The 26142-nt window shown below is 37.3% G+C and overlaps 1 protein-coding gene and 1 long non-coding RNA gene across 2 annotated transcripts in view; one reads left to right on the top strand and one right to left on the bottom strand.

Annotated features, from left to right (window-relative positions):
• The window catches only part of LOC105500007 (uncharacterized), a 68917-nt gene extending 63017 nt beyond the window's left edge, over positions 1-5900 (top strand). The window contains exon 3 of the long non-coding RNA XR_011624767.1: positions 5426-5900. This is a non-coding gene — a long non-coding RNA (uncharacterized lncRNA). The remainder of the gene's footprint in view (positions 1-5425) is intronic.
• Positions 1-26142, bottom strand: part of LOC105500008 (laeverin) — a 73574-nt gene that overhangs the window by 6497 nt on the left and 40935 nt on the right. The window contains exons 7-18 of the mRNA XM_011772912.2: positions 22952-23092; positions 22362-22427; positions 22202-22267; positions 21621-21793; positions 19957-20033; positions 19116-19255; positions 16834-16889; positions 11325-11478; positions 9772-9866; positions 7721-7828; positions 6824-6991; positions 6496-6633 (exon numbers count right to left, since the gene is read on the bottom strand). Of these exons, the coding sequence (XP_011771214.2) occupies positions 6496-6633; positions 6824-6991; positions 7721-7828; positions 9772-9866; positions 11325-11478; positions 16834-16889; positions 19116-19255; positions 19957-20033; positions 21621-21793; positions 22202-22267; positions 22362-22427; positions 22952-23092 (1382 nt within the window). The remainder of the gene's footprint in view (positions 1-6495; positions 6634-6823; positions 6992-7720; positions 7829-9771; positions 9867-11324; positions 11479-16833; positions 16890-19115; positions 19256-19956; positions 20034-21620; positions 21794-22201; positions 22268-22361; positions 22428-22951; positions 23093-26142) is intronic.

Raw genomic sequence — 26142 nt, forward strand, 5'->3', positions numbered from 1 at the left:
GTTGTTTTTGTTCGTGCTTTTTTGGAGAGAAGATCCGTGTCTTCTGATGTTCTCTAAATGTTGGTGACCCTGAAGGCTGGGCACCATGGCCCTACCTGTGCTTGTTTCAATAGGTGTGGTAATGGAAACTTTCCCTCTCGTTTAGTGTCCCTGAATATCTAGCAAAAAAAATCTTAAAATAACTGTGAAGTATTGCTATGAAAAAACAGCAGATACTTACCTGCTCAAAGTGTGGCTGTAGTTAAAAAAGTAAATAAAAGACTTTTGGGTGCATTAAAAAAGAAAGAAAAATTAAAATAGGGTTATTATAATGGACTGACCAAGAGATGGTTGAAGAGTTAATATACACAATTGATTTACTTCAAAAATATGTACTTGAAATTAAAAATTATAAGAGTTAACTTTGGCATAATATACTAATAAAGGTGAGAGAAAATAGTGCTGCTGTTTTTCTAAGTTCCTAGCTGTAACTTACACTGTGTCTACCTGAGCAACGTGAAGCACAATAGAACTCTGCATATAATTGAGGCAAGCGAAACTGTTTTTATGAAGAAAGAGGAAACATTTCTTAGTTCTCTATTTTAATTGGCCAACTAGGCAGAAAAAACCTATAAAATGACTCAAGAAACTTGAGTTCCAAAGAACTCAAATTCCAACCTTAAAAATAAAAATAGAAAACAGAGGAAACCTACCTATGGTACTAAATGTGTTAATTTCTGCCAGACACAGGAGAAAGGTACCTGAGGAGGCAGGGCTGGGTTTGACATTACCTTGGACAATTTATAAATTGTAAAAATGGAAAATAACAGATACTTAGAAGCATTGTTCTGGAGCATAAATGAGATAATGTATATGGAAGCACCTATTAGATTACCTGGCACACTTCATTCCTTCCTGCTCTTGTCAACTTCAAGAGGGGCTATTTTTGAAACACATGATTTATCATTCTTGTTGAGAGAGCAATCTCTTTCAAATATTACTCAACAAAACTGCATTACAAATAGTTTACCCCCATCAGTGTTCAAATACATTCTAATTAATATGAAGTCAAAAGCCAATATGAGTCAATATAGTAATCCTTTTTAAAAAGTTGATAACATCTAACATTAGTGTGGGAACAGTGATTTCAGTACTCCAGTCTGGCTCTCCTTTCTGCCTCTCCCTCTTCTCACATTACCCCTCCCTTCATCTCCCCTGCCATGTCAGATTCCTTCTGGCAAGGATGGCCATGCGGCAAGCATGGGGACACCAAGGCATCCAGCCTGATCCATGCCATGGGAACAGACTCCCCAGTGCTTGGACCCTCCCCTCTGAAAACCTCTCACTTTGCTTGTGCTCCTGTTTAGCCTTTTTGGCTGTGTTCCCCATCATGAAATACAACCAAGGAGAAGTGAAAATGATTCCATGTTTTTAAGCTTAAGACTTTAGGCAATATAATAACATGTGGAGAAAAAAATCAAGTGCTTAATGAAGAGCGTAAGATTCATTTTGGACAGGATGAGTTTAAAACTGATCATACTCTGTATTCTATATTGAGATAAAACTGGCTTTTCTGTATGCTGTGAAGCCCATTTAACAGAGATGATAATGGCACAAATAATGCTTCTACCACATCCATTGAAAAGTCCCAAAAATACTATTGCTTCATCCCCATTCATATGCTTCCATAGGACCTATTCATAGCTATGTGTACCTACTGACTTTTCTGTAACTTGAAATATAGCTCCATGACCAATGGAGTCTTTCTCATTGGAATGAGTATTCAAGAGATCATCTTTGGCCCAATAATTAACTAAACTTTCCCACACCAACCAGTGCAATGCTCTGTACATGACAGTGAGGGGCAAGACCAAGCCAAAAGTTGTTTTATTCAATCAAATATTCCAAAATGTATTTCCAGATTAGGCTTCCTGGGAAGAATTCTGGGCCTGGCTGAAAGGAACAGCGGTTCCTGCGCCGCTATTGGCGATATACTCAACTCCAACATGTGCCTTGGTGTGGAGACGATGTCTGTGAGCTTGCCTGCATGTCACTGTGAGACATATGCCCATGAGTGCTCTGAGATAAGGGAGGGATATACTCAAAACCACAGCACTGGTCACTTCATGCTCAGGGCCAAGCTGGACATAAGATGGTATTTTTTTGTTTTTGCATTTAGGCAAGCTGCCTCTACCAGCCTGTCTCTCACCCTGTAGAAATGGAGCATAAGATCCCAGCAAGATACCACCTTATGGGAGGGGTGCAAACCCGCTCTGCTCGTACTCCCCCTGATTCTAGCTCCCACAGCCAAGACCAAACCAGCAACCAAAAGCTCAACACATTAAAAAGCAAAAACAAAAATAAAATGAAAACTTCTGGAATAAGAAGTAGATTATTCAAACTTTTTCATAAAAAAGCAACTGACTATGGGCAGAGGGAAGGATGAGTAGGCACAGCACAGAGGATTTTTAGGGTAGTGAAAGTATTCCATATGATGCTACAATGGTGAATATGCATCATTATACATTAATACATCAACACCCATAGAATGTGCAACACCAAGAGTAAACCCTAACGTAAACTAGGGACTTTGGGTGATAATGATGTGCCTGTTTATGTTAATCAATTATAGTACAGCTATGAGCCACATAACAATGTTTCAGTCAACAATAGACAACATTAAAAAGGAGCCGAAAAATTCTTATCCCCTAGCAATGTCATAGTCATTGTAACATTGTAGCACAATGCATTACCTTTTCTATGTTTAGATATGTTTAAATACACAAATACTGGCTGGGCGCGGTGGCTCACGCCTGTAATCCCAGCACTTTGGGAGGCCGAGGCGGGTGGATCACGAGGTCAGGAGATCAAGACCATCCTGGCTAACACAGTGAAACCCTGTCTCTACTAAAAAAGACAAAAAAATTAGCCAGACGTGGTGGCAGGCGCCTGTAGTCCCAGCTACTCGGGAGGCTGAGGCAGGAGAATGGTGTGAACCCAGGAGGTGGAACTTGCAGTGAGCCGAGATGGCGCCACTATATTCCAGCCTGGGTGACAGGGCGAGACTCCTTCTCAAAAAACAAAAAACAAAAAACAAACAAAAAACCCACAAATACTTACAGTTGTGTTACTACTGCTTCCAGTATTCAGTAACATGCTGTACAGGTTTGTAAACTAGGAGCAATAGACTATACCATAGAACCCAGGTGTGTGGTAGGCTCTACCATCTAGGTTTGTGTAAGTACAGTCTATGCTGTTCACACAAAGACTAAATCATCTAAGGATGCATTTCTCAGAATGTATTTCTGTTGTTAATCAACATGTGACTGTAAATGTGTGGCTTTGATGCAGGATGTTGATAGAGGGGGAACTTGTGCCTGTGTGCTGACAGGGATATATGGGAACTCTGTCTGCTCAATTTTGCTGTGAACTTAAAACTATCCTAAAAATTAAGTTTATTAATTTTTTAAAAATCAACTGAAAAGCCACTTCATTTATTTAAACATTTTCTGGAATTGAGATAAATAAATCACATCATGAGAAGGGCTTTCTAAGTAAAACAAATTTAAAATATTTGAACAAATCTTGGCATCTCAAAATGTTTAAAGGATATAGCATATCTTTAAAAAAAAATAGAATTTTGTTCTTGTTGCCTACTCAGGCTGGAGGGCAATGGGTTGATCTTGGCTCACTGTAACCTCTGCCTCCCGGGTTCAAGCGATTCTCCTGTCTCGGCTTTCCGAGTAGCTGGGATTGCAGGCATGTGCCACCATGCCTGGCTACTTTCGTATTTTTAGTAAAGACGGTGTTTCTCCCTGTTGGTCAGGCTGGTCATGAACTCCCGACCTCAGGTGATCTGCCTGCCTTGGCCTCCCAAAGTGCTGGGATTATGATAGGCGTGAGCCACTGAAAATGTAGATGAGGCATTAGTTAAGAACACATTGAAACATTAAATATTTTCAGTAGTACTCTCAAAAAAAAAAATTGTGGAGTATGCATTTTCTTACTTAGGAGGAAGTAAATAGAGAGCCGGGAATCAGAGCCAGGGGACACGCTTTCTAATTCAAGTTTTTTTATTTACTAGGTGTTGACTTTAAGTTATTTAACTTCTGAGTCTTGGTTATTAATTGGTAATTATTTCATGGGTGGCTGTGAAAACTGTAATTATTGCATATATAAACACATTATTTTGTTTTTTAATTTTTTGGTAGAAATAGAGTCTTGCTATGTTGCCCAGCCTGTTCTCAAACTCCTGGGCTATAGTGATCCTCCTGCCTTGGCCTCCCAAAGTGCTGGGATTATAGGCATGAGCCACCGTGCCCAGACTAAACATGTTATTTTAAAGAACAACATCAATGTGTGTTTTTCATTCTAAACATGAGACTCTAATACTGCTGAGGGATGTTATCAATAACATAAAAATAGAAATTGATAATATTGAGAAAAAGAAATAAAGTGAAGGATATAGGGACTTGTAATAAAGCACATACATCATATTATCTCACTAAGATAATAATAATGAACACTAAACATTTATTGTGTACCAATCACCTTAAATAGCATATTATTAAATTATCTTAAAGCCTATTCATTATTATCCTCATTTTATGAATGAGAAAGCTGAAGCTTAGGTTAAAAATCTTGTTTAAGGTTACATATTTAGCACTCTCCTTATCCTAAGATTGATCTGATTCTAGATTCTATTGCCTTAACTCTTTGACATACCACGTCTCTAGTGGATACATGAAAAACTAAAGCACAATAAATAAAAGGACAAAGGACAGTAATGAAGAGACACTTTCCATAGTTCTTAGAGGAAGAAACCACCACTTTGCTATACTGCTCTAGTTAAGTCTATTCCCATCCCCCAGTTCTAGAACTGACCCCCAGTAGTGTTAACACTCTGTCATAATCACGACAGCCTGTGTGTGTGTTTCACATACGACACCAGTTAGAAACAGGACATCACCAATGAAGAGCACACAAAATAAAACTCCTTCACATGATATTCAGGGCCTGTTATCACCTGTCGTTCTCTCTGACCCTCAACTTACCTTCCCACCCCATCTCCTCTCCAGTGTGCTAAGCTCCTGCCAGTTACTGTGACTAGTCTCAAGTTGGCCTCCCAGCTCTGCCTCCAGGCATTTCCTGATGTTCTGTCCTCCAGGAAGAAGGAGGAGATTTGCAACTATGCTTGTTCAAATCACATGCACATCCCTTTCTTCCCCTTAAATCCCCAAAAGCCCTTGTCATCTCTCCTCTACAGCATGTATCAGATACCAAGTCCTAATCCCTTTACATCTCCAATAACAATTTGAACTGCATCTTGATGTAGAAAAACTAAAACTTTTTATTACTAGAAAGAATCTTACATTTATCGAATACATCTATTATTCTATAGAAGAAGAAAACAAGGCCTAAATGTTAACTAATGGGTGTTTTTAAGTTTCAGAACCAAATGAGAGGGTTGGAAAATTTTGTTTCTCCCATCTGTCTTTCTTCTGGAACAACTGTTCTACCGGCAAAATGACGCTTTGTTTACATCAGCATATCCCAAGCTGGAGTTTGGAAGAACTACACCTAGAAGATGTTGTGTAGTCAAACTGTATGGAAAACTCTAAGTTTCCTTCTGCAGGGCTTCTTGGATACTTTATAATGCTAAAATGCACTGTGAGTCTGCAAAAGTGAGGGTTAAAACAGTTTCAAAACTGATGGAGCTATTGTCTCTTCTGTCCCAGAAGGCTTATCATCCCCATCTTCATGAATAGCATCCAGTGGAATATGCATGAGAAAAACTAATTGCTAACTTGTTAGTGATCAGTCACATTTTAACAAATTCAGTATAGATACTTTCCATATCATTAATATAAAATTTAATCTGGCATAAGCATTTTTACTTATAATTTTATACTACCTTCATCATTACATTAGGACTAGTGACATACATATTATCACGTCAAATATATCTGTTTAATTAGTGATAATTAAATATTCAGATGTACAAAGAACTAAGTAAATGTTCCTGTGCCATTTTGACTATAAATAAAATTTTAATTATTAAGTTGAACTTTTATTTCCTTCTTACAATCCATAAATAATGTTACTGTCTATTCAAACAAAAGTATTAGCAAAATTGAGCAAAACTGCTGACTATAAACTAAGCCCTAAAAACAAACGCATAAGATGTAGAGAGCAAATTAATTTGAGTCTGAAACACTTTTTGTGCAGAATGTGCAAGAAAAGTGAACTAAGGCAAATTTATCAGAAGTAGCATAGGCATCTATTTTATGAGTATGGCATGTTGCTAACTAAAAGATAAAAATATTCAAGCCATAGTTAAAAGTTCATGCATTGCTCTTCCATAACACAGGCAGTTTGTAGTGAGACTAAACGAAGGAAAAATGATCACTTTTCTAGTCAATGCAAAAGACTTTTGTGACCTAGCTAGACTACAGCTGAGCTTCCAGCGCCAAACCAGTGACCTAAATGAAAGAAAGGTCTCACTCTCCTTCTTACCTTTTACTCACAGCTTGCCAGTTGTCAACTAAGAAGTCTTTTGCGACATACCGGCCAACTTCAGATGCTGCCACAATCTCAATTACATTTGTTTCATTAGAAGTGAATGGAGATGTGCTGATGGCATACTCCATAAATCTGCAAAAGTGCATTTGCAAAAAATACATTTTAAACATCCAACATAAAGAGTTAATTTAAATAAACGAAATCAAAATTGCATGGTTCTAAGATCGTGCAGCACAAATATGCATCATTTTCATACTTACATTAGCACATTTCTATTTTTTTCCATTACCAGGAAATTTCAAGGTAAGTTGAGCATAATCACCTGTTAAGTATCCATGGGTCTTTGCTGCAGCTCATTGCATAAGCAAGTTGAATCTTTTCTTCTTCCTTTGTTGTATTAGTGTAAGTATTTAACAAGATGTCCCACTCTTTATCACTTCCCAAGGCAATGCCATAACATAAAACCACATCTTTAATTGGATAAGGTATTCTGTAAAATATAACATAAAATGATATTTTTCATAGTAGTTATGTTTCCCCAGGTTATCATACTTTAGAGTATGAATCTAGAAAAAATATTTGTAGTCACAGATATAAAGGTCAAAAGTAGGAATCTAGAGAGGCAATTGTCAGAACTGTCATTAGCATTAATTCCATGAGAAGAGATAATCAATTCCAAACTAAGGGGCTTTAAGAAAGAAGGAAATTAGAATAGTATAGAGTATATTGATAATACAAGTTGGTCTTGTATCTCATATCTCATTATCACATTTCCTAAGAGTCCATCTGAGGTGGTATATTAAAGGTAATAAAACCAAAATGAGAGTCTCAGCGCTCAGTGAGGCAACAAACTAAGAGAGAGATGGAGAGGGAGGTGCTCTGCTGCACTCATAGATATAACAATCACAAACAATCATAAAGAACAACCTATTAAGATTCAAGTCAAGCAGAGACAGCTCCAAATAAATGCTTATTGGAAGAATGCATTGGCAGTGAAAGGTCCTAGGTGACAATTCATTGTATAAATTCTAGTCTATTGTTATACACAGACCCACATTAAACACTGGTTTTTTTAAAAAGGTATTTGAAAAGAATAGTAGGAGAGAGCGCCTAACCAAGTGAAAGCAAAACACTCATTCCCACAGTGAGTACCTCAAAAAGGGAAATTGCTGGTGCTTAAATAGGACAAAAACAAGAGGAATTACAATATTACTCTTACTCATTTTCTGGATGGTCCACCCATTTTGTGAAGAGTTCTTTTGACAGCTGAAGGCAGTCTTCAAGGCCCAACCAACACGCAGTTCCAAAAAGTTTTTCCAGTGATATTCTTGAAGAAAAAGTCAAAGAAAAACAGTTTATTTTGCATTACCACCTTCATTTTCTCTGCTTCCAAAAATGTGTGTTTCATAAAAAGATGGGTATTTTTAAATATCCTTTCAATGACATTGGGTTTGTTTAAAAAAATTGCTTTTGTGGATGACAGAGATATTTAAGATTCAGAGAAATATTTACTGAGAGGCTCCTAGGCACCAAAAAAAGCTCCTAAGACCAGTATTTTTTGAAAGTGAAAAACAAATTACTGCCATCCTTCATCTCCCTCAAACACACATGGGTGTACACACACTCCACAGCTGTTGTCAATTTATTTTTCCTCTCTTTTACTAGAATTGCCTTATGGATAAAAAATGATTTTAGAGTATCTGATCTAATAGACTTTAAAATAAAGTTCTTCCTCTATACAAGAAAGGGAAAGGGAAGAGTTCATTTCTCCCCTTCTACAATTTGCTTTCTCTTGCTTTAGTGTGTTTCTTCTACTCCTCCTGGCTGTTATATACATGTTCAGAAAAAGAATAAAGGTATTTGGTTGGTTTGGTTTGTTTTTACAGCTGAGCAGGGGTATACACTGTACTTTAAAACAAAATAAGTTCAAAAGAATAGAGTGAAGACCAATAATAAATCCAGGTAAGTGATGCCTTGTGGTCCCTACTCCAGTTTGGGGTCAGGGTAAAGAAACCCAAATTGGCCATAAGTTTCCAGAAAATGCAAGCGCCAAATCTCTGTTACTCCATCTTCCAGTTTCAACCCAGCCTGGCCTGACCTTCTGATAAGCTGAAGAGGAATGTGTAAGGGTGGAGGTCCTCTGAGAGACAGTTCTAGGTATTCATTTACGTACTCTACTCACTCCCTCTCCTCACCCATCCCAATCTAAAGCTGGTAGCAACAAGCTGGAGTTCTGTGGAAGTGCAGTCTAACTCCCTAGAGCTGCTCTGAAGAGAATTGTCCCTGGGATGCTATAAGAAGTAGGCTGCTTCAGTCCAATTTAGGAGAGCCAAGGATATGTCTGGTTAACAAATATGCTGCCTGATTGAGCACACTTTTGCCTTCCCATTCATTCATACAAATTGCCTAGCCACTCTCAATCCCAGCTATTCCTTACCATTGTCCACCTACTCATCCATTACATTTTATGTCCTTCCAGTCACATCCCTTAGCACTAAAATTTCTGCCCTCCCAGAATAGTACTATTGAGTCAGAATAATCATACTTTGTATATTTTGTATTTCTTGCTTGGTCTAATTGATTTGAACTTGATGTTGGCCAGAAGTTGTAGGTATAATCCCTATACTGTTACTGGCTACAGAGTCCCTCCCTAAATCTAGAGACCATCCTACGCACAAAACTTAGGACACAAGGAAGACGGAAATACTACCACCCCATTTTGCCTCTTGCCTCCTTCCTAGACCACCATGACAATGTGTTTACTCTCCTCACCAAACTGGTAATATGAAAGTCATTTGTGATACTAACCTGTGCTCACACACAGTGACTGATCTATATCACTGTCCACCTACCTCATCTTATCTGCATAATGACTGAATTTATGTTAACAATAATATACAGAGGGGACCTTTTCCCCTGTGGCTTCCCCATGCCCTTCAACTCACTGGTATAGGCTAGCTTTGCTTAGCACCTCTTCACCAATAGTAGGAAACATTTATAATTTCAACCAGTAGTCTAGGCTTTGAGAATATAGAGCTGTAAGTTCCTATGTGTACATGCACGTGCTTTGCAGGTAAATTAAGATCTAAAACGACTATTTTCTGTTAGAATACATGTAGCCCACCAATCTCTGAGCTATTGTTCTCAAATAATGATAGCATATAAAATATCTCAATGAATAACAGGTATGAAGGTTTTATTTTATTACTTCTGGAAGCCTATTAATATGAATGCATTTTATTCAATTATCGCTTCTGAAAACATACTTACAGAGCTAAGTAGTCATCTTGTAATGCCAACACATTTTCACGAATTATAGTTGAATAAATATTCCATATTAAATTAAGTCTCTTTAATAGGTACTTCTATAAACAACAAAGAAAATACACTGTTAATTCTGGCTTGCAAACACTGAATTTTCACTGTGTTCTATTTATTTATCTGAAAAGACATTGATAGGCAAGTGGCAGATACTTCTTTAGAAATTATCTTTATCTGTTATAAATATATAACTGGCTTATTTTTTAACCTCTTTGGGTTTAGTTCCATTTTACATAAAATGTGGTTTACCATAACACCAACGTTACAGTGTATTATGAGGATTAAATAATATAATATATTGCAAGCACATTGCCTGGCACAAAGCAATAACTCAAAAAAATTAGCTATAATTATCATTTAACATCATTGCATACATTTCCAGTTATGTTCAAAATAGAGAAGAAATGTAAAAGTATAAAACAGTCTTTCTACCATAAAACATCTATACTAAGCATACATTCCTCAAAAAAAAAAAAAAAGAACTGGTTTATGTCCTGGACAAACTGAAGCCCTAATTTTAAAATAAATATAAGCTATCAGCTGTTAAATATAAAATTATAGAAGTTAGACATTTACTAATATATCCCTAAGAATTAACTAGATGCTGTTCATTGAAATTCTTTAAAAACAAGTATTAGTTTTACTTCTTTACCCAGGACAAGTCATCAGATGTTATCAATGAGCCTCCTCAATTTCACCAAAATTTTAGTGCCTTCTTTTATTAATCACCATCCCAAGGTCAGCTAAATTCCCATTGGTACTTTGGCCACTAGGAAAAAGAAAGTCTGGGACCATTAGAGGTATTTGTGATCTCACCCTCCGAATGGCCCAGAAATTCACTTGAAATCATCACCTAACATACTTTTTGGTTTGTGTGACCCGTAACTCCCTAAAGAGGGCTACCTAACTTTTGCTTTGATTTCACCTTTGCTATTTTTTCCTGTAATTACTGTTTAAGATCTAACAATGGAAAATATATTTTTAAATTTATGATGGCATGTCATTTCTCTGTTCAGTAATTCTAATTTCTCCCTTTCTTTTCCTAACATCAAAAGCATCTTCAAATTTTTACATTTTCTGGAACATATCTCTCTGGATTTAAGTGCTGTTCCTATGAGTCAAAATATTGCAATTATAGACACAGAGTTGTTACAATTCATTCTGGTTGCCTAACAATCTCTTGGGAAAATAGTTGTTAATAAATACTATTCTTTTCCCTAAAAAAACAGGCATACCATTTCCATCCACTTCCGGTTTCTTAGGACACACTGCCACTTCACCAAGAATGAAGTACCCTTCCAAACCTCACTCATCTCCTAGACCAGGTCTACGACTAAGGTATTTTCTTCCAAGATCAATCAGCCATTGTTAAGGAAATGAATATATATATATGGAACTAAGACTATTACTTTGGAAAAGACCTGTCTCACTGATGCTGGCTAAAATACGAACAGAAGAAGAGAGGATTTATTTAAAAACTACATAAGAAAGAATGAAATTACCTTTAATAATGGGTATATATCATAGTTGTTCACATCAGAAACAAGATCCCTGGTTACCAAGTTTACCAAGACTGTATGCCATACTATAATTTCATCTTCTTCAGCAAGGTACTTGGTTAACTCAAGTGCTGTTTCAATCTCAATATAATTGTTTCTGTTTGATTTAAAAACACACACACTCAAAAAACCTTCACTTGCTAAGTAATTTGCATGCGTTCCATATTTGTTCCATGTTTCAATGCCTGACTTCAATAAGGCATGTGAATAAGTCAAGAAATGAGAAGGTAATTGTCTCATCTTATAGAAAGGATGAAACCCAAGCAAAGTTGACAGGCCTTCCATTTCAATTTGGTACTTTCAAGTGTCCAAAGTCTTGAAGGCTAGAGAAAATTCAGGCCAAATGTTGGACTGATTATTAGGAAATAGAGCAGTTATGCATTCTGTATGCATTCTTGTGACAGCATAGTTTGCATTCAACAAGTATTAATTAGAAGTCATTCTCTATCTAATGCTCTGACAGCTGCTGATGTGCACACCAACTACAGGCATACCTCAGAGATATTGTGGATTCTGTTTCAGACACAATAAAGCGAATATCATAATAAAGCAAGTCACACAGATTTTTATTTTCCAGTGCATATAAAACTTATGTTTACACTATACTGTAGCCTATTAAGTAGCAATGGCATTATGTCTAAGAAAAACAGTATGCACACCTTAATTTAAAAGTAGTTTACTGTCAACAAATGCTAACAACAATCTGAGACTTCAGCAAGTCATAACCTTGGCTGCTAACTGATCAGGGTGGTAGTTGTGGAAGCTGGGGTGACTATGGCAATTTCTTAAAATAAGCTACAATAAAGTTTGCCACATTGCTCAGTTTCCTTTCACAAAAGATTCCTCTGTAGTATGCGATGCTGTTTAACAGCATTTTACCCACAGCAAAACTTCTTTCAAAATTGGAGTCAATCCTGTCACACACCCTGCTGCTGCTTTAACAACTAAGTATACATAATATTCTCAATCTTTTGATGTCATTTCAACAATGGTCATAGCGTCTTCACCAGGATTAGATTCTTTCTCAAGAAACAACTTTCCTTGCTCATCCATAAGAAGCAACTTCTCATCCACTCAAGTTTGATCATGAGATTGCAGCAATTCAGTCACATCTTCAGGCTCCACTTCTAATTCTAGTTCTATTGCTATTCCCACCGCATCTGAAGTGACTTCCTCTACTGAAATCCTAACCCCTTGAAGTCATCAATGAGGATTGAAAACTTCTTCAAAACTCCTGTTTATATTGATTTTTTTTTACCTCCTTTCATGCCTCACAAGTGTTCGTAATGGCATTCGGAATGATTCATCCCTTCCAGAAGATTTGCAATTTACTTTGGCCAGATTCATCAGAAGGATCATTATCTATGGAAGCTATAGCCTTATAAAATGTATTTCTTAAATAGTAAGAGTTAAAAGAAAGAAAGAAATTACTCCTTGATCTATGTGCTGAAGAATTGATGCTGTGTTAGTAGGCATGAAAACAGCATTAATCTCCTCATACATCTCCATCATAGTGCTTGTGTAATCAAGTGCATCGTCAATGAGCAGTAATATTTTGGAAGGAATCTTCTTTTTTTTTTTTTCCTAAGCAATGGGCTTAAAATATTCAGCAAACAATACTGTAAACAGATATGCTGTCATTCAGGCTTTGTTTTTCCACTTACAGAGCACAAGCAGAGTTGATTTAGGTAATGTTTAAGGACACTAGGATTTACAGAATGGTAAATGAGCATTGGCTTCAACTTAAAGGTACCAGCTGCATTAGCCCCTAACAAGAGAGTCAGCTTGTCCTTTGAAACTTTGAAGCCAGGCATTGACTTGTCCTCTCTAGCTATAAAAGGCCTAGAAGGCATCTTCTTCCTATATAAGATTGTTTCATATTGAAAAACCTGTTGTTGGGACAAAAAACCAAACACCACATGTTCTCACTCATAGGTGGGAATTGAACAATGAGAACACTTGGACACAGGAAGGGGAAACATCACACCCCGGGGCCTGTCCTGGGGTGGGGGAAAGGGAGAGGGGGGAGGGATAGCATTAGGAGATATACCTAATGTAAATGACAAGTTAATGGGTACAGCACAACAACATGGCACATGTATACATATGTAACAAACCTGCACATTGTGCACATGTACCCTAGAACTTAAAATATAATAATACTAAAAAAAAAAAAAAAAAAAAAAACTGAAAAACCTGTTGTTTGGTGCAGCCCTTTTTTTTTTTTTTTTTGAAACGGAGTTTTGCTCTGCACCCAGGCTGGAGTGCAGTGGCGCGATCTCAGCTCACTGCAAGCTCCACCTCCCAGGTTCGCGCCATTCTCCTGCCTCAGCCTCCTGAGTAGCTGGGACCACAGGCGCACGCCACCACACCAGGCTAATTTTTTGTATTTTTAGTAGAGATGGGGTTTCACCATGGTCTCGATCTCCTGACCTTGTGATCCGCCTGCCTCAGCCTCCCAAAGTCCTGGGATTATAGGCGTGAGCCACTGCACCCGGTGGTGTAGCCATTTTAACAATTATCTCAGCTAGATTTTCTGGATAACTTACTATAACTTCTACATCAACATTTGCTGCTTCACCTTGTACTTTGTTGTGGAGATGGCTTCTTTCCTTAATCTTCATGAACTAACCTCTGCTAGCTTTAAACTAGCACCTTTTCCTGCACCTTCCTCACCTCTCTTAGCCTTAATAGAATTGAAGAGAGTTAGGACCTTGCTCTGGATTAGGCTTTGGTTTAAGGGAATACTGTGGCTGGTTTGATCTTTTATCCAAATCACTGAAACTTTCTCCCTATCAGCAATAAGGCTGTTTCACTTTTTTTTTTTTTTTTTAATCATTCATGTATTCACTGGAGTAGTACTTTTTAATTTCCTTCAAGAACTTATCCTTTGCATCTACAATTTGGCTGTTTGGTGCAAGAGGCCTAGTTTCAGCCTATCTCAGTTTCAACATGCCTTCCTCACTAAACTTAATCATTTCTAGCTTTTGATTTAAAGTGAAAGATGCAGGACTCCCCCTTTTACTTAAACCCCTAAAGGCCATTGTAGGGTTATTAATTGGCCTAATTTTATTTTATTTTTTATTTTTAGACAGAGTCTCGCTCTGTCACCTAGGCTGGAGTGCAGTTGTGTGATCTCGGCTAACTGCAAGCTCTGCCTCCTGGGTTCATTCCTTTCTCCTGCCTCAGCCTCCCATGTAGCTGGGATTACAGGTGCCCGCCACCATGCCCAGCTAATTTTTTTGTATTTTTAGTAGAGACGTGGTTTGCACCATGTTAGCCAGGATGGTCTTGACCCCCTGATCTCACAATCTGCCCGCCTTGGCCTCCCAAAGTGCTGGGATTACAGGCATGAGTCACTGCACCCGGCCCTAATTTCAATATTACTGATTCTCAGGGAATGGAAAGGCCAAAGAAGAGGGAGAGAGATGGAGGAATGGCTAGCCGGTGGAGCAGTCAGAACACACACAATTATTAAGTTTGCAGCCTTATACAGGCACAATTCATTGCACCCCAAAACAATTACAGTCATAACATCAACAATTCCTGTTCACAGATTACTGTAACAGATACAACAATAATGAAAAAGTTTGAAATATTGTAAGAATTACTAAAATGTGACCCAGAGACATAACATGAACACATGCTGCTGGAAAATGATGCCGATAGACTTGCTTGACTCAGGGTTGCCACAAATCTTTAATTTGTAACAAATGCAATATCTGTGAAGTCTTAAAGCGAAGCACAATAAAACAAGGTATGCCTGTAGTACATATGACACTGCACTTGCCTACCATTGAGGAGCTTCAATGAAGAGCTGAGACTTATGCATAAGAAATCAGTAATGAAAAGTCCCAGAAAAGGCAGTGAATACTGTAAAGTAGCAAAGAAGGAAAATATGCATGTAGAAAAGTCAGGGATAAAGTAGAAAAGTCAAGGAAGTCTTCATGGAGGAGAAACTTGGGAAGAGCAGTGAAGGATGCATAGGATTAAAATAAGTAGAAAAAGAGGAGGGCAGCCCAGGACAAATAAGATAAGGTGGGAATTAGTGTGATGGGCAGATGAAGCTAACTGAGGCAGAGGATTTCCTTTGTGTATAGTGAGAAATAGGGCCTAATAGGTAAGTCGGCTCAAGCCTGTGCAGATCCTTGGATGTCAGGATGAAGAGTTTAGGTGGAAAGGTACTCTAGGCATTTAAACAATTGGAAAAGCATAATGAAACTGACGTCTAACAATTTTATTGCAATAGTGTTACAGAAGACAGAATGAAATTCAAAAGGACTGAAGACAGGAGGCTAATCTAATAGGCCAGGCAAGAGATGAAAAAAGCTTGGCTTAGTGTGGAAGCAGTGAAAGTGGTAAAGTGAGCCTCCGAAAGACATTTCTAAGAATGAAGAGATAAGACTTGGTGACGGTGCATGTAAGATGAAGTAAAGAGAGGAATCAAGGATATCTCTGAGGTTTCAAGTTTGGGTGATGAAAAGAAGAGTACCTTTGCCATGCAGGGAGAAATTGATAGCAAGAGCAAGGTAGAGACAAAAATGAAGTTCAGGGTTTAAGGTACTGAATTCATATGACCACAGGATAAACCTAAGACAGGAGGAAAGATAAGTAACAATGTAGATTTGGAAGTCATCAACATGTCCTTCCACAAACATTTACTGAGGACCTTACATCTGCTGGCACTCTACAGATACGCAATAAAATGGTCACCAAAACCCAAGAGTGAATGAGTTATCAAAGGAAAGATAGAAGAAAGTAATATAACCATGATTGGTGCTAAGAAGCTCACAGTAGTAGAAGAGGAGTCAGATACACAAGGAGAACCAGGTTTGCATATCAGAGTCTAAGGAAGCCAAAATGACATTTTCAGGAGGATGTAGTCAATTATAGTAAAGTCATGGTGATCTTAGAGAGAGAGGAATTTCAGCAAAGTATTAGACAACGAAATGTACTGCAAGTCACAGAGGGAAAAAGGAGTAAAGAAGGATAAAATAAGTAGACATTTACTCAAGCAATATGTCTGGCTAAAGAAAAAATACTAGATAATTTACTACATATATTCCTAATTTTATTGACTGAAAATTTAAATTCTGAATATTTATTAATTTACCTGGTTATAAACACTTAGCAGCATATCTTACACTGAGTAAATCTAATATAAATAAAATAAATAATTGTGCAATATATTAAAATACAGGCGAGATTGCATTAAAATTGTAGCCACCACCCTTGGATAACAGAAATCACTGCCAAATCTCAATTGGTAGTCTTTTTATTTCCAGCAACTCATTATATTATAAAATTCCATTGCAGCTACAGAATTGCATCCTAGTCTGAATCAGTTATGGCCTATATATACTAAATAATCAAATTCATAGTGATGAAGCTATTATTTTTATAAAGGTCTCGAGGTATATTCTAAAACCATGAGAGAAGAAAATATACTCACTTAGACAAGGAAAAGGCATCATCAATCAACTGCAGTCTGTGAATAACAGGAATAGCCTGCAGAATTAGACCCAAATATGTCCAGAAGAAGATGAGAACATTTTTCAGTAAAATTTTCAAAATAACAACAATTTAAAGATTACTGCTGCCTACAAAACACCTTCATGTGAATTATCTCATCTGCAGAGAAACAATAATTACTGAGGATAGTCCCCATAATTTATTTATCATACATCTGTTTTTTAAATAAATGAACCCTCTGGATATCAATCATAAGGTTTAAATACAGCAGAGAGTTTTGCCAAAATACTCCGGAAACATATCGTGTTAAAAAATAAAATAGGCAACCAATTTTAAAAGGCTTCTCCAAACCAAGTATACATTAAATTGTATTTCCACATCCAAATTATTTTCAGGGACGTTTTTGGCATAGAAGCCCTTAAATAAGTATTATTTAGTGTTCTTTTGGTAACATTGAGGTACTATAATTTTTCACATGGTATTTATCTTAAGATTTTACTGATGTGACAGAATGCCACCAACAGTTCCCTTTATATCCGTGGAACGGCAGGGGCCAATTGCCAGTGTAATTCTTTAGACTCCTATTTGAATTCCCCGGCATTGCCGGGCCATAAGACTCTGCTGTCAGCTCAGTCCCTAAGGGGGCCCAAGGCCTCCTACATCATACCTTCAGCACCTCTCAGCACTGTGATCTATTTGGTTCAAAAACTTTATCTTCACAGCATTTCTTTAAGGGTCCGAGCAAGTCAAGTTAAATTCTTCAGCTGGTATGGTCTAATTTCTTTTCTGGCAGTACTAACACGTTTTCTAGATTAATATTAATCATAAAGATTCTCTTTTATTTGCTCACCAATTATGTTGTAGAAATAATTTGCCTCTGTTTTTCAATAAGTAAATCTACAATGGTTTCAATAAATCATTACTATAATGGTATAACCTCGTGCTTTCATGGCTTAGAATGCCCTTCAAAATGTAATAAGAATTTAGATACTTCGCAAAGATTTGAAAAGAAAATATTATCGTAAGTGGCCTTTGTAGCTTTATTCAAAATCCCAATAATTTGTTTTAATTACAGAATATGTTATGAATCCCTGAATTGTGTCAGGCCTTTGTTAAACATAATACATATATTATCTTATTTAATCTTCACTATAAACCTTTAAGTTTGGTATATTACACCCATTATTACACATATAAGAAATTGAGGTACAACCAGGATGCCTTCTCTAGCCTTTTAATGGTTGATCTTTCTGTTAGGAAGAGACTCCACCTCCACTCCCACCCCTCACCTCCAGGAATACTGAAGAGGGTTTTTTGTTTGTTTGTTTGTTTTGGTTTGTTTTGTTTTATCACATATTCTTAAAAAGGGGAGATTTGGCTCGAAGGTGCCATCCATCTGGCAAACAATGAACAAAACAGGAACATAAGTCTTCCTGACCCAGAACCTAAGCTCTAAACCAATATGCTAGAGAAACTGCTGTGTGTCTCAGAGAACCTTCAAACACAGAGACACTTAACACACAGACATCTTTTAGTTCAGCACTCCAGTTTCGTAAATGGAGTCTAAATGAACCACCCAAGGGCTCCCAGCAAGTCACAGCAGAGACAACAGTACTGACTCCTAAGCCGGCGTCCAGCTCCACTCATGGAAATTTAGTTTAATCCAGTTAAAATCTGATTGATTAGAACTGGCCAACATTTTAGTGTTTATACACTGCATAATTACTTATAGTTTTTTTATGATATAAAGTGATATTGGATTATTACTGATGTTTTGTGAATTAACTTCTCTCTTCTGAGGGAGAGTGGAAATATGTTTTTAGAAGTAAAATTAGTATTTTCTAGCATTTACTGAGTACCTATTATGGGTTTAGAAATTTTAAGTATACTTTCACCTACATCATCTCTAATCCTCATGATGAATAAAATAGAATAATATTCTCATTTTAAAACGAAGAAATGGAACCAGGACATTTAAGTAATTTGCCGAAGATCACAAAACTAATGATTAATAGGAAAATGCATCCTGATTCCTACCTGGAAAGGTTGTTTTGGAAAAGCAAGATGAATGTTCAAAAACACAACACATTTAATCAAAATCTCCACTTGCTAAGAATAAGAAAAAAAAAAATCTTTTGTAAGCCTGGAGGTGAGGGGCGGGGATGAAGGTAGAATCTCTTCCTACCAGAATGTTCAACCTCTAAAACACTAGAGAAGGCATTATAAATTATATTTAATTAAAAGCATCAAAAGTAACCTTACCTTAGGATCCTTTTCAAGTTGTTGATTTAGTTTCTTCCAACCTAATTTATCATAATTAACTCTATAATATCCAGTCATATTCAAATTCAAAATCACCCAGTCATGGTCAGAATCTGAAACTTGCATTTCAGGGAATACTTCTATAAAGGAATATGGGAATAATTTGAAATGGTACATTTAAAAAAGGTTTTAATACCTATTTATACTACATACTCAATTCTAAACAATAAACAATAAAACAAAAAATTAAAGGAATTCTAAAATATATATTGCTCTTACCAGGTCATTATATATTTTTCACATGTAATAGCTTTTGATTTGACACTTTTCTTTAAAACTCTATGTTCAACAAGAATATATATATATATACATATATATATATACATACATATATATATATATATGTATTTTTTTTTTTTTTTTTTTTTTTTTTTTTGAGACGGAGTCTCGCTCTGTCGACCAGGCTGGAGTGCAGTGGCCGGATCTCAGCTCACTGCAAGCTCCGCCTCCCGGGTTCATGCCATCATGCCATTCTCCTGCCTCAGCCTCCCGAGTAGCTGGGACAATAGGCGCCCGCCACCGAGCCCGGCTAGTTTTTTGTATTTTTTAGTAGAGACGGGGTTTCACCGTGTTCGCCAGGATGGTCTCGATCTCCTGACCTCGTGATCCGCCCGTCTCGGCCTCCCAAAGTGCTGGGATTACAGGCTTGAGCCACCGCGCCCGGCCAAGAATATTTTAGTTTGAAATGAGATAGCTTTTCAAAAGCTAGACATCTCAGTATTTTATTCCCTGCCTTTATATGTGCATATATGTAAAGATGTTTTTAAAATTTGTTACTTACTGCTTCTTTGATCTAGCCAAACTAAAGATTGCGTTGTTCCATTTTTTATCCAAAGAATAGGGACAATCCATGTGTCACTTATTGGAAGAAAATAAAAACTTTAGTTACTTTTCGCACATAAAAACATACACTCTGAGCCATGATTAAAGAGACGATGAAATAGCACACAGAACTCGGGTTCTTTGGTCATTCTCTCTAGATATGCAGAGAGGATTACTCACCACTGTTTTTACAAGCTAGTTTTACTTTCGCTATTGTTTACTACTCTCTCCTGTTATGTCTTATGGATTTACTTCCTTTTATAACTTAGGTAGCTACTAAAACTCTTATGTCTGAAACCTTCAAGGCCTGTGTATGTTAAATTATAGACACCTGGCTTCACTCAAGGGTAGTTCAAATGCTGCAAACAGACCCAAATCCATCCATGCCCAGAGAGGTGAAAAGTAGTTTAGAAGAAAGAGCTTGACAATCACTTCAAAATACTTTCAGCCTCAAGCATTCTCCCCATCTGAAAAGTATTCAACAGGAATCATCCATGACATTTATATTTATTGAATGTCTGCATTCTTCCCACATTGCTGGATGTGACCTGGATGAAGTAGCCAACCACAGGAAGCACATTCATCATCGGAAGAGATACTCTACTCAGAGTTTGGGCAATATTTCCAATCTTGTTAAGCTCTCACAAGCCTGGTGTCTTGAAGACTGTCAGCTGTGGGTCTGTGTTTATCTGCATAGCTAAGACACACAGGTCTTCTCAAAAATCGCAGAGTAATACAGGGAGAAGGAACTTTTGAGTGTGCCATTTCTCTCTCCTGAGGCTTTAAAGAAAGAATAGAACTATCTGAAAATTTTGGTGATGGTATTTGAAAATTAATTACTCATTTGTGCTGATACTGCAATGAAATGTGAAGATTAAAACTACCAAAAACTGTTGAAAATCAGCTAATAAATTAAGAAAGGGAAGAGAAGAAGAAAGGGATATAGTCTAGGCTATTTTATACTCTTTTCACTTTTACACAATCTTTTGGGATACATGCTACTGCGTGTATTTTATAGATAAGGCAACTGAAACTCACAGAGCTTAAATAACACCTAAGGTTTGAATTTTTGAGAAGTCAATATCTGAACCCAGGTCTAACAGAATCTAAAGGCCATCATTCTAATGTTGTGGGTATGGCTACAAACACACAAATGCACGCATCCACACACATATGTGCACACCCCCGCACAGAACTATTCCTCAAGGAAATAGTTACCATTCAGTTTTATTTTTAAGGAAGAGAAGACTACTCTGCAATAAGACTTTCTTTCCTCTTTACTAACATGTGGCAATCTATGGCTCTATCTTATTGTCTCCAACTTAGAATCCCAAGTAATTCATTACCTCTGTCTGAGGGACGAAGAGGAACACACAATACCCCACAGCTTGGGTCGTTGATGTAACCCTAAATCCCAGGGTAGGGGCACTGTGTCTGGAATCCCTAACTGTGGGTCTCTGGCCTTGCCTGGACACAAGGACTCTGCTTCACCCTAGTACACAGTCACATAGCAGAAGTGTGTATGCCCAGCGGGCGTAATGCTTCTTCACCCACAGGCTGGATTCCATTGGGTCAGAGCTCACCCCAAGGAAAGTGAAGACAAAGAAGAGCAAAGCTACCTACTTGCTGGTTAGAAGAGTCTGATTTTTAACCTTTTCAAGATAAAATGGCTCCTGTTTCATGATGCCAGTAGACACATTTAAAGTGATCACTGGAAAACCACTCTGGTGTGTCCAACTGTCCATTATTTTTTTTATTGTTGCTGGCAAAATAACTGTACTCTGGTCATCTATGGCCTGTTTTAAAAAATCATCACAAAAGCAGGTAAGGTTATCAGTGAAACATTTTGAAGTAGCAATGTCCAAAAAGAAGCTCGGTAGCTATTCTCTTCCTCACTTATGTAGTAGTCCTGCAGTGGGTGATCCTCTGAGGCAAATTTGGAACTCTGTTTATATATGAATGGTTCTTTAATTAATTCATTCAATAAATATGAACACATATTTATTGATCTAACATGTTCCATGCTCTGTTCTGGGCACTGGAAATATAGTGAAGACTAAAGACACTACCCATGACCTAAGGGAGTTCTACAACAAGACAAAGTTGTTTTTCTGTGGAACTGCCATTCACCCATGGCCTCCCAGTCTTTTCCAGTATCATACAAAACAACTCAGCAAGAACGTGTCAGAAAGTAGGACAATTACCATTTGAAAATGCCTCCACAGATCATCTTGCTCAGCATTTGAGTAGGAAAACGTCTTCAAATATGACTGTAAAAATAGAAAAGTTAAGGTTAAAATAAATAACATGCCAAAGCAATTTCTGTTTACTGCCATCCAGGTAACAACTATTTTGCGAGCTCACCTTGAGTGCACTGACAAATAAATGCTCATTCAAGAAACCAGAAAGCATCCGGGCCATAGACGCTCCCTAGGAAAAAAGAAGCTCTCCGTTATTTGAACGAAATTCAATATCCCCATACTGACACATTCCATATTTATAAGCAATATTCTGAGCTGTGCTCCTGATTGCATTTTGCATTTTAGTTGAATGTTTGAATTATTTCGGAATGTGCTAATAAAATAGTACACTAATTAAGAGGTAAAAGGTAAGCAGATGTCCTACATGTAAAGAGTGCAGAGTACATAACATTTTTAAAAATTGAGATCTTTACATAGCAAGAATAAATTTCCATCAAGCAGAAGGGTTCACCTTAAAAGTAGCAAGTTGTTAAAGTCTATGGTTGATGGATCCAAGCATTAATATGGGCTTGTTTGATATTTGCAAGGTGAGAATTAATTTAATCATGTTTTCTGAAACCTATGTATTGAATTAAAATAAGGTTATTTTCATAAAAAGTTTTAAGTTGTATATTGATATAGGACCCTTAGAATCCATTTTATGCAACTTTCTACAAGAATACAAAGCCAAAGGAAATTTCTAACTGCTTTTACCTTGCTGTAAGTAAATAAGTCATAGAGTTCCTCTATTTCACTTGTTTTGAAATGTTCCACCTTCAAGGCCACAGCTCTAGTCACCAGGGCGTGATCTTCTCTGAGGACATTATGTAAAATGTTGGAAAAAAAGATCTCATTCTATAAAGGAAAAGATTGAGCAACATTAACTCCTGAGGTGTCACAGAAAACCAAAATTCTATGGTCCTCAAATACTTTCAAAAACTGATATTGAAGAGGGAGAAAATTCAGTAATTGAGAAGTGTCTATGAATTGAAAGATGCCAAATAAGTCAGGATTCCTTGAATAACAAAACTATAAGACACTTTCTTTCCCATTTGTATCCTTTTTCATTTCAGTTTTTAAAAAGTCAATTACAAAGTTAATACAGTTTCCAAAAGCCACCTACATTTCCGACAGGGAGGTCCATGCCATCCTGAAAGAGCCTTCCTTAAGGTGGTTTTAATTATCTAAAATTTCATCAGTAATTTTATCAATAACTCCTTAAAATTAATCAGCCTCTCTTTCATGAATATTTACAAACTAAAAGCATGCCAGATCTACAAATTCACAAAGATGCGGACGTAATAAATGAAAATTGAAAATAAATCTGGATACTACAGTTTATGGCTCATGCATTAAGATAAGGCAATTTATTACATTTTAATGAGAACCATAGGACTCTTCAAAAGACTAGCTCTCTCTCAGACACATGACAAGGGCAATTTCTCCCTGAAGTAAAGCTAGAAGAAAAACCAGTTTATAGCCAGAGAGTCTTGTGATGACAGAGCTAGAGCAAAAACCAGTGGAGAAGTTATACTGACACACGTTCGTAGCCTGGAGAACCGGGTGAACCCCTCATGATCCACAGGAACCCTCAAGTCCCTACTGACTATCTTTGGGATCTGTAAGTTGACTCTCTCAGCCTTTGACAGCGTCAGATTTTCAAAACCTGTTGCACTTCCATTTGCCAATGTTCTCATCAATGCCTTTCTATAAGCATATTATTTTTAGGCTAGTAATACCATCGATTAGGCTATTATCAAACTCTGCTTTTCCGGAAATAAGAAAACCTATCATTTAGAGCAATACATCTCAAATTTTAACATGAATAAGGATCACCAGGGCATTTTGTCAAAATCATCTTCTGATTCAGTTGGTTTGGGTTGGAGCCTGTATTTCTAATAAACAACCCGATGATGCTGATGCTGCTAGTTTGAGAATCACACTGAGTAGCAAGGATTTGGAGGAGTCATCAGTAAGCATGGATTCTATTAGTTTAACACTCAAGGCGTCTTGAGAGTGTCTTACTGGTGACCTATAACCACCATGTAGAAAATAGAGAAAATAAAATCACCTGTAATATCGCACCCTCAGATCACCACTGTTAAAATGTTAGTGTAGTTCTTTTCCATCGTTTTTCCTATGTAGTATTTATTCCCATAGTTGTAAAAACTTTTTATCTTGCTTATTTACTTATTATAGCATTTTACAATTTTGCTACCTCATCTTTATAATTATCCCTTATAATGGCTGCTGCATTATAAAGAAAACAGAAACATAAATTGAAAGAAAACAACCCAAAATTTAATAGTGTGATCAAATCAAGATGATTTTCTTCTTTTCAAAGTACAGCAGATAAAAATGTTGCAAAAAAAAAAAAACCTTAAAATATATAAATACATAGCTGCAAAATAACCCATCAGGTCAATGGCCCATAATTGATTCAATCATTTCCCTTTTATTAGCTAGGCATTTAAGTTACTTTCAGCTTTTTGCTGTTTTAACCAGTTTTAATGAATATTTTTGCACATACTGCTTCTCTACATTTTGTGGGTCTCCCCTAACCCCATCAGAACAGATTGTCTTTCTTTCTTCTGCCTGCCTGGCATAAGGTTTTATGTAATCTTCTTGATATCACTATAACCATACAAGGTAATTAATGAGTGAGACAAACACCTCTTCCTCAACACTCTAAAGGTCTTTCTACTCTGGGCCTCCCATAAAGTGATGCTGTCCGTAGCCTGTTTCAGTTCTATTGGAGGGAAACATTACATAAAACATGATGTCAGCTTTAAAAAACAAACAAAAATAAATAAATAAATAAAACTAGCTACTGCATATAGTGATTAGATAACGTGAATCTGTATAGTCACCATTAATTTGTCCCACGAGCTGCAATATGTCAGAGAAGGCCTATTAAAATTTCCTCCCTTTTTTTTTTGGAGACAGTCTCACTCTGTTGCCCAGGCTGGAGTGCACTGGTGTGGTCATAGCTCGCCGCAGCTTCAATATCCTAGGCTCAAGCAATCGTCTCACTGCAGCCTCCTGAGCAGCTGGGACTACAAGGGTGCACCACCATGCCCAGCTAACTAAAATCAAATTTAGTAGAAACGAGATTTCACTATGTTGCCCAGGCTGGTCTTAAACTCCTGAGCTTAAGAGATTCTCCCACCTTGGCCTCCCAAAGTGTTGGAATTACAGGTGTCAGCCACCACACACAGCATAGAATCTACTCTTATCCTTAGAAATATAACACTATTTATTGTAATAAATTTGTACAGAATATCATGATGATTAAAAACACAGAATCTGGGCCGGGCGCAGTGGCTCAAGCCTGCAATCCCAGCACTTTGGGAGGCCGAGACGGGCGGATCACGAAGTCAGGAGATCGAGACCATCCTGGCTAAAACTGTGAAACCCCGTCTCTACTAAAAAATACAAAAAACTAGCCGGGCGAGGTGGCCGGCGCCTGTAGTCCCAGCTACTCGGGAGGCTGAGGCAGGAGAATGGCGTAAACCCAGGAGGCGGAGCTTGCAGTGAGCTGAGATCCGGCCACTGCACTCCAGTCTGGGCGACAGAGTGAGACTCCGTCTCAAAAAAAAAAAAAAAAAACCCACAGAATCTGGAGTTAAAGTGCCTGTGTACGAATCCTTCCTCCGTCCTTTAGGAGTTAGGTGACTCATCAAAGACCACCAACTTTCTCTCTCTGAAACTCAGTTGCCATCTGAAAATGGGTTAAACAACAATGTCTTCAAAGGATTATTATGAGGACTAAATTAATTTTCATAATGTTACAAGCACAACAGATAGCAAATAGGACATGCTCCATAAGGGTTAACCACTGTGGTGATTACTTATCATTATTTTTATTATTATCCTTCAGAATTGTTCTGAGGATTGAATGAGAT

Source organism: Macaca nemestrina, chromosome 6 (genome assembly GCF_043159975.1).
Source record: "Macaca nemestrina isolate mMacNem1 chromosome 6, mMacNem.hap1, whole genome shotgun sequence".
NCBI lineage: Eukaryota > Metazoa > Chordata > Mammalia > Primates > Cercopithecidae > Macaca > Macaca nemestrina.